At 41.4% G+C, this 14,859-nt stretch overlaps 1 protein-coding gene across 4 annotated transcripts in view; it reads right to left on the bottom strand.

Moving 5' to 3' along the window:
• The window catches only part of CCDC30 (coiled-coil domain containing 30), a 38,156-nt gene that overhangs the window by 19,127 nt on the left and 4,170 nt on the right, over window positions 1–14,859 (bottom strand). For 2 of the 4 annotated variants that reach the window (XM_059716943.1, XM_059716944.1), the window contains exons 4-11: window positions 10,808–10,998; window positions 9,564–9,653; window positions 8,272–8,425; window positions 6,266–6,337; window positions 5,922–6,037; window positions 3,505–3,606; window positions 2,659–2,765; window positions 1,718–1,910 (exon numbers count right to left, since the gene is read on the bottom strand). In XM_059716943.1, the coding sequence (XP_059572926.1) occupies window positions 1,718–1,910; window positions 2,659–2,765; window positions 3,505–3,606; window positions 5,922–6,037; window positions 6,266–6,337; window positions 8,272–8,425; window positions 9,564–9,653; window positions 10,808–10,998 (1,025 nt within the window). Of the gene's footprint in view, window positions 1–1,717; window positions 1,911–2,658; window positions 2,766–3,504; window positions 3,607–5,921; window positions 6,038–6,265; window positions 6,338–8,271; window positions 8,426–9,563; window positions 9,654–9,952; window positions 10,052–10,807; window positions 10,999–14,859 lie in introns of those variants that run through there. The other 2 variants (XM_059716946.1, XM_059716945.1) reach the window with 2 other exon arrangements.

Genomic DNA, 14,859 nt, shown 5'->3' with positions numbered 1-14,859 from the left:
CCCCTCCTCCACGAGATGCCGTGCAGAACACAGCTGCTGCCCAGGCCGAGGTTGGATTCGATCCACAGCCCCTTCTAGCCTCTCCAACAGCACAAAGGGACCATGAAGCTGGCTCAGAGCTTGGTTTTGCAAAGCATTGAGTACTCTGGACCTGATCCAGCAAAACATTTAACTCTGTGCTTAACTCAAGAATGCAAGTAGCTACACTGAGTTCAGAGGGATCTCACATGCCAAAAGACTGAGTGCTTTGCTGGATTACGACCTTGAACATCAATCTGGGGAATCTCCCAGCACAGGGGTAGTTCCTGGACATAATAATTATTGCTTTAGGCTACAATTGTCAAAGGGCTTAAGGTAAGTAGGATTCTTCCTCCATAACTTCTCTCTATAACTTCCAATGCAAGCTGAGGAACCAGGTCCCCCAAGCCCTTATGAAAATCCCAGACCTAGGTCAGGCACTCCAGCCTCTTGGTTCAAACCCCACTGTCAGCTCAAGTATGAGAACATGTGCACCTCCCTGATGTCAGTGCCCTTTGTATGAAAAGTTTTACTGGATTTTATATCTCCAACAGCCCAACTGATCTCAGCTCACAAGACCAGTCTTTTTATACATGAAAATACAGAGTGGGTGCATTTAAAAAAAGCTAGGACAGAGTCAATGGAATGGCATCAAGGATGACTATCCCCAAAACATGTGCAGTTTCCACAAAATAAGATACATTCATGCAACTGAGCACTCAACCATCTGGCACCTTTTGTAATTCTTCCACACATCACACTTGTACAACATTCATCGTTGTGCAGTGTAACTTTGCTGATCTGGGGCCAAGTCCCAAGAGCTGTTGAGGCCCTGCAAATTCCTCTGACTGTTTTAAGTGATGAGATGAAGTCATAAACTGAAATGCAGATGGGAAATGTGCTTGCAATTATGTACTGTAACCGCTAGATGTCCCTGTGCTGTGCTGAAAGTCCCCAGCAGGGATTAGGTTCGGGAACTGCCAAGGAAAACCCCTTTGTTGCTTTTAAAGGCTGCATTGTTAATTCAACATGTGTTTAGACAATCTGCATTACATGAGATGATCTTCTGTGGTCCTGAGCACTGGAGTTCCCACAAATGGTTACTCTGGATTTGAAAGCTATCCATGCTTGATAATCAGGTTGTGGGCACTCAGATGATTGAAGATGTTTGTAACAGAGCTGAAAGCACAGCCCAGACCTCCTATGTGGTGGAGGCTTGCCTTCCCATTCGACCACAGTGCCCAACCTAAATAAAACATTTCAAATCCACACACCAGAGATGCTGTCTCTAAATGGGGGCTACTTTGAGATCTAAACATGAGTAAGTGCTGCACAAAGGCACAGCATGAATATGAAGCTCATTTCCCATATAAGAGAACTGAGACACATGGCTGAATGTTTGTTCTCAGTGTTAGGGGAAACAATTTCAAGTGACTTCTGACCCTAAGAGAAACAACACTGCCAAACTCACAGGCGAATCATTGCTACCTTATAAGAAGGGCCATTTAATAGCTGCTTGACTTTTTCTTCTCTTCTTTCAGAGTTTAAGGTGTGGTGGATTTTGCTAGTGGTATTTCTACAAAGCCAAAGAGCACAGCACTGTGTAGCTTTTTTTTCTCTTATAATTTTATTTTAGTTTGCAATTTGTAGAATGAAAAAATAGACAAAGCTAAAAGAGGTTATTTAATTTCTGACTTACTTTCATGTGAAGTCCTTCAATTTCAAACTCAAAATGCTCCCTCTCTTCTTTGGTTTGGTTCTGAGTCTCTCCCAGAATTGCCTCTAATTCTTCATTACGCTCAATCAAGTCCTCGTGCTCCCGCTTCACCTTCTCTAACTTGTTCAGGAGCTGAGAATTCTTGCTTTCGATGTCTTTGATCACCTCTTGGCACCTATACATCAATCACAAACTGTCACCACGGTATCACATAAACACAATCAGTCAGAGGAAAAAAGCCATCCTTCGTGCACCCTGGCAGAAACCAGCTCCCCGCACTGGGGTTGAGGAGACTACCATGGAAAACACAAAGATTCCTCAAAAGCATTTATAAACTTTAGAGATTGGTCTTGTCTGTCCTGAGTGACTTCAAATCTGGACTACAGTAACCCTAACTTTGACCCAATCTGGAATTTTACTCCAAAACCAAACCCCTTGATATGATCTGGCAACACGATATGCCAGCAAAAAACGCAAAAAACAAACCAAAAATAAAAAGAGAAGCATTATGATTTGGGGAGGCAGAAGGAAATTTTAGACGCTGAATCAGAGAGAAAACTCCGGTGTGAGATAGATTATATGGAGCCGTTTCCAAAGGAATGAAAGAAGCCTTGTTCCTTAAGACACATTACATCAGGCTGAAGAAAGCTCTGGAGCATGTTGCATTCACCTGTCCTGACCCTGTTGCTAAGAGTGAGTTGAAGACTTTGTTACTTCTAGGTCTTAAGATTTAGGAACAAATGAGCGAAGCTAAATGTCCAATTAAACTAACATTGCAAGATGGGAAAACTTGCCATAAAAACAGACTAGTTCATTCTAGACTGAAGCTACGCAGGGACAACTGACTGGTGACAACAGAAGACGACAACTAAAAGGGAAAAAGTTGAAACTTGAGAAACTGAATTTTGCTGAAATATGCTCACCTTTTATGAAGGGTCTCATCATTCTGATCTCTGCTTTCCTGATCTGAGGCAGTTTCAGCTACAAAAAACGTTTCTTCAACCCTCACTTTATCCTTTTTATCCTGCATCTACAGAATAAATATAAGTCAGCACAAATTAACATAAATAAAAGAAAGCTCCTAGGAAGGGCTCATACCAAGAATATACTAAGTGTGTACAAAATGCAGAACAATTATAGTGTATGGGCTCAGCCGGTGATTAGCACCAAGTGCCATGAGCTCCTTTTAAGGGTGCCATGCAAAATTAGCACCATTAGGTGTGCAGATGCATACACGATTCACAAGAGAAACCCAGAGATTTTAAAGAGGAATCCATAGTCTAAAAACCATTCTGACCTGTTGTGGTCTTTCTGAGTTCTTTGCAACACAAGAATTGCTCTAGTATTTTTCCATAGTCAACAAATGAATGACAGCGAAGAGCTGGCATTTTCTGAGGGGTGCATTGAGTGTAGAAAGTTTGAGAAGCACTAGGCTAAGCCAGCCACCTTGCCCATCCCCTATACAACGCCGAATCCTCTACAGCACTCCCAGCTGGAGTGCACGTGCAGCCAATGGAGCTGCAGCAACCTACAACTGCAGAGACTTTGCGCTTAACTTTAAATGTGTTCTTCAGCTGTGCTGCAACTGCATTTTTCTGAGATGCGCTCAAGTTTAAAATGGAAAATATCAATTTTACCTGACCAGAATGAAAGTATAGATGTGGCATATTCTGGTTCCTGCCACACATCTTACACAGAGAAAGAAAGAAACTATCTGTGTTTTGAGAGATTTCTAGAGTGGGAAGCCAGAAGTTAGTCACTGATATTACCTGTCCTGTGCAGCCCGCAGCTTCTTCATTCATTTCAGGGGATAATTGTCCCGGTTTCTCATTCTTTTGATACTCACAAATCTCCTCTTTGAGCTTATCAACCTTAAACATAAAAATAAACCATTGTACCTTCCCCTGGAAGCCTCAGAGCAAATCACCAAAAAGAAAGCAGCACAAATCGTTACCCATAGCTGGGTTTTAATCAGAACGTCTTCCTTATTTTATTTAATTCAAGTGCTTGGAACAAAAGTAGCTCAAAACTCAAATATGCAAGTAAAATGTATTGTCAAATTCTTAGACAAACAACAGTTAAAATCTTATCAAACTTATTTCAAGATAAACGACTAGTTGAAATGCTAAAATTCGGGAGGTTTAAAAGCAGATTTTCACATCAATACTGAATTGCACATGTTGTGTCAGATTCAGTCTCTATTTGATTTATACAAGAATATTACAGTGTCTAAATTGTTGATGTTTATGAAGCACAGATAATGTATGTGATCCTATATTTCTCATTTAGAAGATACATAAAATGTATACCAGACTAATTGAGAAGGAGGAATTTCAGAAAGATATTCCAAATATTGTATGGGAAAAAGTGATGGGGGTTTACAGCCCTCTTATATTTTCACCCTGTTCTGCAAGACATGTCATAGATTCTCAGCTTCAGATATCAGCCCCCTTTCAAATGTAATTAAAAAGTAATTACAGTGAATGGGAGACAAAGCCAAAATGTTGCATAGGATCTTGCACAGAAAGAAAATCTTTGTAACACCAACCCTCAGTCTGGAAGACCTATGCTGTAGGCTCATGTTACCAGTAGTAAAATGGCCTTGGAGTTTATTCAAATGTGAGATGACAGTTTCTAAAAGGAAAAGTATTGTATTCACCCCAAGGGTGATTCACTATTGAACTATTGAACCTCATTCTCACAAAGGAAAATGATCATTGAACAAAAAACTAGGAGTTGCTCAGGTAGAAATGATCAAATGACAGTTACATTCACTCTGTGCAAAGAGACTACAACCCCAAACAGAAATTATGTATATACTCACTCACACACACACATACACGGAAGTGTGAATGAGAAGTAGGAGTTGTTTCATAGTATTTTACCAGAAGCCCCCAAAACTGCAAAAATTTACAATAATGAAAATATGGTATGGCTTACATGCAGGCTTAACTGTTTTACTGAATCAGGGCCAATAAGAAAGAATATTTAAAATGTGTCAAGAATAAAATATTAGACCAACATTAAAGCTATTTAAATCTACCAGTCTGGATAAATTGCACCAAAGAGCTTTAACACGTTGACCAAAGAATTCTTGAGTGACAGAGATTTACCTGTGCTGCATCTAAGAAAAGTGAGAAAAAGCTGAAAGAACTAGAAGGAATCTAATGAGCCAATATTTAGAAAAACTAAATGGAAGGACGTGTCTGGTATTGGTTTGAAACAAAATAATGGAAAGGCTGATGTGGGACTAAAGAGCTAAAGAACGTAAATATAATGACTTCCAATTTATCTGGTTCCATGAAAAATGAATGTGATATTGTTCTGTGATAAGCTCACGAGTCTGGCTGGCAAACGTCATGGTGCTGATGTAACAGATTTAGACTTCTCTAAAAAGTTTGACTTAGAACCCCTGGCATTTTGATTTTTAAAAAAAATCAATAGGGAACACAGTAATGGATTAAAAACAGGCAAGCTAATGGATCTCAAAATTTAAGTGTAAACTGAAACTCATAAAGAAGCAAGGGAGCTTTTAATGTTGTATTGCACGGATCAACACTACTCACTCCCTTTATCACCAATCCCCCAAAAAACCGTAGTGTCATTGGCGATAAAATTTGTTTTTCTGGTAAATCACAACGAGTACAGGCTACTGAAAGAAAATTATCTGGTTCCTCTGGTAACCCGGACCTAGGAAGACAACATGAATGCTAAGGTGTCTGTTCTGCAAAGTATTTAAGCACATGCTTAAAGTTAAGCATCACAATCCCAACCCTCTTCAGCAAAGCATTTAAGATTATACAGGGACATGATTGTGGGTGTGCAGCTGGATATCCCTTGCTTTTCAAAGGTGGTGAGCATTCACAGCTACTCCTAACTTCACTTGGAACGGTAGGTTACTAGTACTTCCCATAACCATCAAGCCCATGGTTCCCATAGTCAATGTGGAAAAAGTTTGGCTTAGAAATTTGTCTATAGAAACAGTGAATGTCTAAATGTTTCCAGTAATATCAAAGTCATTCAATAGATCCTAGCCACGAAACAATGGAATTCCAGCTAGGGAAAGATTAACAGGAAGCAAACAGAGAACAAGATGCACGGAAGCTGCAAGCATTAGGTGTGATTAGAGCCATTTCAGGCAGGTCATTCCCAGGCTAAGCACAGACACAGCAGACCAGAGACTTACCAGTTCCAGGAACACTCTTCTTTCCGAGTCAAGTGATCGCACCCGATCACGCAATGCTAGAATTTCCTTATCCAGCCTGTTATTGTGTTCCATGGCCTTCTGAAGCTCAGTCCTCTCTAAACCCCAAGAAATCACAGAAACAGAAAATTCATCAACGAGCCTCAGTGAATTAAGTGCTGCTCTCTCCCTGGTCTTTTCTGTGCATCAGAGTTCAGTTAATAATAACAAAAATAAAGGAACACATACCTTTTCATTTAGTTGAAAACAGGAGTTAAATGAAAAAATGTCAACCAGTCATGCTTTTAAACAACATCAGTAAGCATCTTAGCTAACACGTGACTTACCACGATCTTGCAGTTTATTCTGCTCTTCTTTGCAGCTCTCAGTCATTTGCGAGGCTGACCGCAAAGCAGATTCTAAGGCAATAATAAAGTAATAACTTACCAATGATGTACCCAATAATAACTTTACAATCCATTCTTGTTTTGCTGAGCAGAAAATTCTGACTTTTTCCATTAAGTTTTCCATTCAAAAATGGAAATGACAGAAAACTGACGTCAAAGGAGTGAGTGCAAAGAGCCCACAACTAGACTGCAGCATGTTCCTTTAAGCACTTATGAATAATCGCCGCCTGCATGGAACCACACACTGGGCTACAAGCACCTAATAGGAATCTCAGAGTTTCCCTTAAGCTCAAACACCAGGCTGCAAGGTACTACAGACAAAAGCAAACATTGCTTCCAGGTGGAATTTCACTTAAATAAATCAGGTATCTCATTTAGTTTTCTATGAGTGATTTTCTACACTGCTTTTAATTCTTAAATCAACAGGGTACAATAGACATCCAAATACACAATTACCAAGGGAAGCTATTAAAACTACTGGCACTTGTTAATATTCTTCTGGATTTTAACGCTCCAAGCCCAGCAAAGCATAGAAACAGGTCAAACATTAAACCTTTAATTACAATTTGGAAAGTCAAATACTACTTTCCATTTATGCAGATTACAAAACCAGGCATACTTATCATAAATAGATTTCTCATTGGTTCAATGCACACAAAGCTCCACTAGGAAAGGAATCAAATACCGCAGCTCTGCTCATGATCTGGAGATGTAATATTCTCTGGAGGTTGTGACACATTGCAGGACATATGCCCTTTGATGCAAATTTACCAATCAGTCAGCACAGGAGCTCTGAAAAACTCTGCTCAGCATGCACGCTCCCAAGCCTTTGATTAAAATTTAGCTTGCAACTGACTACCCTGGGTGCTGATTGAAACGGAGACGTAGCTGAGAGGGAGTGTCTGTGTGTGCAAAAATCAGCTGATGTGGTCACAATCATGCGATCTGCGCAGGCTTACAACAAAGTCGCCGCACACATACTCCATGTGGAATCTCACAGAAATTAACAGACCTCTATTGGAGTCAGCTTCACGTGGATCACAAAGTAGGATCAGGGCCTCCAGGTAACATCAGCACATGATACTATAATTCCCTAATCCATCCTGTTTGTATCTTCCAGCCAAACTGTGTATTACTATTTTCCAAATTACATTTTCTTAATACCTCAAACAAGTTATCTAGCCCAGCTGATAAGCTCAGAGCTCTGCTGGGGAAATACAAGTGGAGCTGTAAGGACTGTGATGCAACATGAAATACTGGAGGCTTAAGGTGCAATGTGAACCTTCCAAAACATTGTCATTTTTACCCAGATTTGCATTTTTGTTTTGTTTTTTAATTTTCAGTCATACTTCACATTTAGAGTCCAGGTGTAAATGATTTAATGACTAATTAACTGCTCAGGGGAAGGTGGCTTCTTGTGCAGAAGGTTTACCAACTGGGAAGGGTGAGAGCAGAAGAATCTGAAATGCATCATCTGCAGCCTACAACAAGAGTGATGCAGAGACCCATTCTGCAGCTGGTACAAGAGAATGGGCAGGGTGCATCTCTGCTTCCAGTCTGACTGTGTAACAGTTCATCCCTCTGGCTTCTTTCTCCACACAATTCAGAGAGAGGCAATCAGGAATATGCCATCATCATGTCAAAACAGCTGATGTTTTGGTATCCCAAATAGCTGCTGGCTGGACTTGCTCAGAATGCCACAGCATTCGGTACGTGTTGGACACACATGCCATGTTCCACGTTAGAGCCAGGAAGGAGCTAAGAGAACCTTTCTGAGACTGTTCTTGCTGGGAAGTGCAAGGCTTACACCAAACAGGCCTGGTTTTTGGAGGTGCTAAGCATCCACTACTCCAATCAAAAAGGCAGGTGAAATGTAGCTCTGAAGACCAGGCCCAGCACCCATCTATAACGTTGAGATGCATGTGCCTGTAAGAGAAACAATTTACCCAGTTTGCTTTGCTCCTTTTTCTGCACATCCAGTTCATCGGTCAACCTCCGGATCTCTTCGTGAGCCATTTGTAGCCTCTGCGCAGCCTCATCCAAGTCTCGTTCTACGCTCTCTCGTAAGACTTTCTCTTTTTCCAGCTCTTCCTTATGGGACTGAAACGCAAACAGTAATAGGGAAAAGAAAATGGAATATGCTATCTACACCTACAACCTGTGCTGCTGCAGCTTTCAGGAACGCATGGGAATGCTCACAGCAACTACAGTAGTGGCCAAGTAGGACCTGTTGCTGTGGGAGTACTGAGAGGCAAACCTTATTTAAGCAATCGCACTGATGTGCTTTGAGTGCATGTCATGGCTGCTGTCTAGTGGCTGATTTTAGTCACCGGTGATTTCCAAATGAATCCCAATTAGATACAAAGGTAAAGACTTTATCTCAAGAATATTTTCTGCCATAGAGTTAAGTGCATCTTCCAGGGAAAAACAACATGACTAGATTTCAAGAGACAGAGATGTTACCATGCCCCCTGATAGCTTGTTCCAAAAGGCTAGCTGATTATGCATTCTTGTCAGTGCCTTTGGCTTGTTGAAAAGGATGCATCGGCAGTGCCAAGAGCAGACAAGCCAGCAGTGAGAACCAGGTCCTTAGAGAACGCTCTTTTGGCTGGAAGGCTGCATAGGAGGGCATAAAAGCACGCATTTAGTTTATATGGGGAAAACGCTTTTTGCTCAAACTTTCCAAACAAGTCACTCTGGCCACTCCATTATCCATTTCCCATTCTTTTTCACGCTCTTTCCATCTCCCATTTTCATTCTCCTCCTACTGCCACATAAAGTTCAACTATTTCATCTACTGTTTCTCTTTTGATTTACTGTTTTCTCTTTCATCATCTTGTAGGTCCCTCCTGTTTCTTCTCCCTTTTTTATGCCCAATCTTCCCTTGCCTTACCCTCATCTTTTTCTCCCTGTCTTTTCCCTTTCTTCTCCCAGGTCACCCTTATCCCCAAAGGCGTTTTCCATGCGGCTCCAGTAGAAAACTGACTTCTCCTTCTGAAGCACATGCTTCAGAAGACCTGGGACTGCCAGGTAATGCAAACCTCTGCCTGCTGTAGCCTGCGCCGGCTCCCAGACTGTGGATGTTTTTTATTTGGAAGACGGGGACTGTTACCACTCACTGATGAGACTTTCTTTATCAAAATAATTTTCATCCCATTTTGCCTCCTACGGTCATTTCTTTGTATGAAATTAGAGCCACCTCCTCTACAGAAAGGAAAATCTTGCATAAACATTTTACCTTATTCATGGTCTCTTTAGTACGTTGCATGGATTCACGCTGTTGCTGAAGTTCATCTTCTAGGGTCTGATGGATATGATCAAACTCATCCTTGCATGCAAAGAGATATTAATAAATCAACACTAACAAAGGCCCATGGCTAACTTTTCTAAACACTAGCACACAGCCACCTCTGTTCTCTTGTTGCTCTCCTCCTTTATAAGTTATTCTGTTCCTTTATTGTAAGCTGCCCTGAGCCTTCCTTGGAAAGGACAACATATAAATCAAATCAATCGATCAATCAAATGTTAATGTATCTTGATTTGCCAAGGACTTTATTTATGACTTATATGTAAAAGGGTCTTTTATCTGGACAGATCCCAAATGACTCTTTAAAAGCTCTCACTTGCCTATTACTCTCTGCTGTTTATTGGAAACTGGAGATTCTTTGCCTTTTTTACCCCTGTGATGTCCTGAGTCTCTTCTTTTTAGATCCTATGGGCACAACTCTGTAAAAAGAAATATACTGATACTGAATATGCTTGAATGACCCTACCAGAGTAATGCTGGAGATTTCCCCTTGCTCTAGCCAATTTGCACCCCTCAAAAACTTAATATGAACCTCTTACTTCCCCCAGATACATAACAAGCTGCACAAATAACCTGCCTAACCTAATGCAAAGCAGCCTACGCATGTGTGTAAGTCTTTATGGGGCTGGGGACCATAGGTACAAAGCTGTGCTATGAATGTTTTGTAGTGCATATGCATTATGTATATTTTTTGTTTGTTATGTATTAACTGATCCCGTTAAAGGACTGCAGTAAATAAATACGTAACACTATGCAGATTATCAGTACCCAGTGGGGGCTCTCATGGGTGCAGCCACTCTGCATCCTTAACAATAGAGTATGGGAAACTTGGACCAGATTAGTTCCCTCCAGGGTTTAAGGGTAAAAAGGCAAGAGAGCCATATGTAAAAAAATATGCAGATTTTCTTTTGTGCAGCAAATTCTTCAACCTACTTTCTCCTTTTATACTAATAATTTCATGAATCATCCCATTCCAGAACTCAGGAGCAAAGTAAATGCAGATATGGATGGGTAAAAAATAGCATGAAAACAGCTTTTCGTTTTGAGAACTCTCAGACTTCTTCTAGAAGGTAAAAAGTTTTTTTTTTTTTAATGGAAGAACCTATGGAAATATACTTAAACTTGCCTTTTTTTGAAACTGGTTGGATATTAATTCAAAAGCCACTGACAAATACCTGGAGCTGTGCTGTACACAAGCTATCTACATAGCTGTGTGAATCCAGTTTCTGATCTGCAATCTCTAACTTCTCCAACAATGCAGTTCTTTCTACCAGTAAGTAGGCAATCTGTTCACTGGGACTGCTGTGAGCTATTTCAGACAAGCCTTCCTGTTCTAGCATTTCCTCAACCTCCTTCAGTTGTGCTTCTGAAAGAAAACATCACAGAGTAATGAACAAGCATTATATCGTGAATACTGATGGAAGAAAATGTTTTAGGAATACCCTTTTCCTGCGACTCAAATGGGAACTTAAGAGTGTTCAACATCCAGAAATAGGATCAGAGTTGCAAAAACTCCAGCTTCCATTGTTTTCAATAACATCTTGTTGTCTTGGAAAATCTGACTGTTAATTGCACTGGTATTGTGCTCTAGAAATTAAGGAACCCTGGGCTCCATAGCCTGCATCTCTTCTCACTGTCCATACCAACCCCTGTCATATCTGCACACCCATTTCTCACCCCTCTTCATTCCTCCTCAGTGCAGCCTAGGTAGCAACTGTCCCTGACAGTAGAGAAAGCCCAGGTCAGCCTTCTACACCTCCAAAATGGACATGCTCTTCTCCAACATTTAAAAAATCCTGGGTAGGTACAAACAGGTATTCAGGTCTCCATTTAGGATCGCTGTCACCCAGCTGATTTTTGGTGTTGTAATCTAACTATGCTAAGATACCCAGGCCCCCAGTGTTCAGTGGAAATGTCAACGAGGTGTATATGGCTGCAGGTAAATTAGTACTTCACATAAGGCCTAAATGTAAGTTGGCTAACATTCTTGAAATAGGGTGGTTAGCCCTCTAAAATGTGGCGGAGGAGGCAAGGCTTGCACAACTCTACTTGCAAACTTACAGTTACGAAACAGAGGATGTGGATTTTTAGGGAGGGCAAGTACTCAAGCGGGGTGGTCAGTAGGAACTAACCCCAGACCGCTCAACGCTCAAAGCTGGAGGATCCAGATGCAAAGTGGGGGGATGAAAATCCCCCTCTCCTTTAGCCTGCAGGAAATCAGTCCCTTAGCAGCTGCTGTCCAGAGGATGGGAAAGCATGTTGAGATGGGACCTGTCTCTTGAGAGGAAATCTAAAAAGAGAAGAAAGGTTCAGGTCTCTCTAGGAACACAAGTAGAGATGCCCTGTTTCGTCTGATTTCTGTTTTGCATTGTGCCCAAGTTGGACATAAAACAAATCTGCTGAAAAGATGCCCCAGGAGAGGCAGCTTGTTTGCTTAGCACCTTTGATTCGGAGGAAAAATTTAAAGCCAGTGTCATCACCAGTACCATCCAGTGGCCACAGAACCCAAATCACTCCAATAACTTCTGACCGAGTTCAGTCAGTTTTAGGTGAATTAAGGTTCTTTACAGAAACACACCAAAATCCTGATTGATTTAAAGACTCTAAGAATTAGTTATAGAAAATTTCCCAATTCTGTTCAAGTACATTATTTATTTTTCATTTAAAAAATTGCACGCTCTTTCTGATCCAATACAGAAAACGATGGAGACCCTCTATGCATGACAATACAGCAGGAACTGAATGTGCTTGTGCTCTTAATTCTTACAAGAAGCCTTTAGATCTGCAAGGAGGCTCCGGTGTAGCTCCTAATCATCACAACTCTTCACATAGTCCTAGTTTTATAGCGTAGAGGAAGGTAGTTCTCAAAGATGATCCTTAATGATGGTGCATTGTAAAAGGAAGCCAGAACAACCTCCTCACTGATTTGCCTGTTTCTGTTGGTTAATGACATTAGCCCCATGGCTCCATAACGTCAGGCTGGATAAAATCCACCTGAACATGAGCCGCCCTGCAATCTCACCCGAGCCCAAGGGTCAGATCAATTGGGTGTTTCGACTGCATTCTGCTGCTTGCTCTATCTCATGCCTGACTGGAAAACACCCTGCGGTTTCCTGTTTGCCGCCTCTTCTGAGTTTAAACTCCAGTCACACAATTAATATACTAAGGTCCAGCGTGGCTGGCTCACAGTTTTCCTCCTGCAAGACACAGCAAAACACTTTGTTTATTTTACTGTTTAATACATAGGTGCATCGATAAGAGATGCTATAGCACTTGCCCTTTAAATCACTCACAAACTATAAACTCTTCCTCACCCAACTGATGCAGAAGTAGTTTTCATAATCAGGACAATCGCCTCAATGCTAACGCCACCAGGAAACCATATCTCTACTAGCATTAGATGGAGTTTTTCCTGTTTAAAACCCCCCCCATTTGATCTAGAATAAAAATTATTGTTCAAAAGAAATTAGTTAAAAGTGAGGGAGTATACCTGAAAAGCTAGGATAAAAAGAGACTGTGACTTTGTAACCGAAAATGTAGCTAGGTCTTTACACTTATCTGAGAGAAAAATCTCTTTCCAGGCTCATTTAAGTTTGGCAAAGCAAGGATGCATCAAGGTAAGGTGACATACAGCTGTGTGCGCTGATGCTAACATAGATACAGTACTGCTGGGGGGAGCAAGAGTGCCTGGAGGTGGCCAGCACCCAGTCTGGCTCAGGCTGGGCTCACAAAATCTGAGTAATAAATGTAAGAGAAACTTCTGCTGCATAAATAGATCCACCTGCCTGGAAGTGGAAACCTGTTCTAGCCTATCACCCATCACATAGGAAGCACACATAACAAAGTAGAGCAATACAGGAATTTGGATGCAGACTCCTCCTGCTGAAACGAACACCTGACTGATAACATTAACGCTACCTGCAAAATAACTCATCCCGTAGAGCCTAGCATAACAGTAAGGGTTTTGATTATAAACGTGATTTTTTTCTCACCAATACAAAGATACAAATTCCCAGTTTGGAAGCAATTCAAATAGGTATCAAGGTGCCTTACACCAGTATAGCACATTTCCCTCCCCAGCAAGATTAAGCTATCCCAGTATAGCTCTGGCTGTAAGATGGCAGTTACATCCTTTTACTTCTTTTGGTACAGTTAAAGCAGTACAACTTCTGTAGTTTAGACACGTACAGGCTGGAACCCTAGATATAATTTCTCAAGCAAATGGAAGCGGACCTCTAACAAAAGCAGTGAAACCAGGATGACACATTTGTTTTTCATAAGAGCATCTAGGACTACAGCACATCAGCCATCGATTTACCCTACAAAAACATTAAAGCATATCAGGAGAGAGCTATTACAATCGGATGCAAACTGCCTGGAGGAAGGGATGCAGCTCTCTGTGGGAAGAGGTGGCACTACAGTCAATAACGCAACACGACGCCAGCAGTAACTGAGTTCTGAGGGTCACATACGCTAAACCAGAGATTGAATCCCATGGCAATGCAGGCAACTATAATAAACCACTAAGTAAAGGAGTGTTTCACTCCATCCCTTTAGATCTTGTTTTCATTGATTTCTGTCCCTATTTCCGTCATTGGCCCAGCCATTTTGCATTCATCTGTATTTATTACAAAAGACCAGTTTTCTTCTCTATGCGCTGCTCTTTTTCATGCCACTCTCTGCTATACCATACCCTGCATCATCAGCAGGAAGTGACACCACAGCACTTTTTACCATGTAAACACATTATTAGAAGACAGTTCAGATTGCTTTGGGCCACATCCTACTCACCCAAACCATTAACAGGCAGAAGGCAGGGCAGGGTGGCACCTTGGAGACTACAGTAGCTCTTTCACAAATCATAAGCTTTTGTGGAGGACAGCCTACTTTGTCAGATGCTATTGGTGAAGCAGGTCGTCAACCACAAAAGCTTATACATTTCTGCTGCTTACCTAGCAGGGTGCTGGGAACAGTGTTTTGACTTTGGCCACCAGATATCACAGGTTTGTAGCCATCTTTTCAGACGGGTGGTAAATGGACAGCCTGCGTGAAGACCAGTGCCCAACTCAGTCTGACTGGCTGTGGTACAGACCTGTGGCTACACTACTCTGCCAGGGTCAAGGCGAAGGCTAGGCTGTCTTCTCCACTAGTTCAGCTACACCGTGCAGGAGAGCAGAACTGTCTCATTCTTGCTAATCGGGCCATGTTTCACACCTTCCATTTTAGT

This window comes from Alligator mississippiensis, chromosome 13, assembly GCF_030867095.1.
Source record: "Alligator mississippiensis isolate rAllMis1 chromosome 13, rAllMis1, whole genome shotgun sequence".
NCBI classification, from domain to species: Eukaryota; Metazoa; Chordata; order Crocodylia; family Alligatoridae; genus Alligator; species Alligator mississippiensis.
Note: the sequence above shows the minus strand (reverse complement) of the source record. Positions and strands in the feature narration are given on the sequence as shown.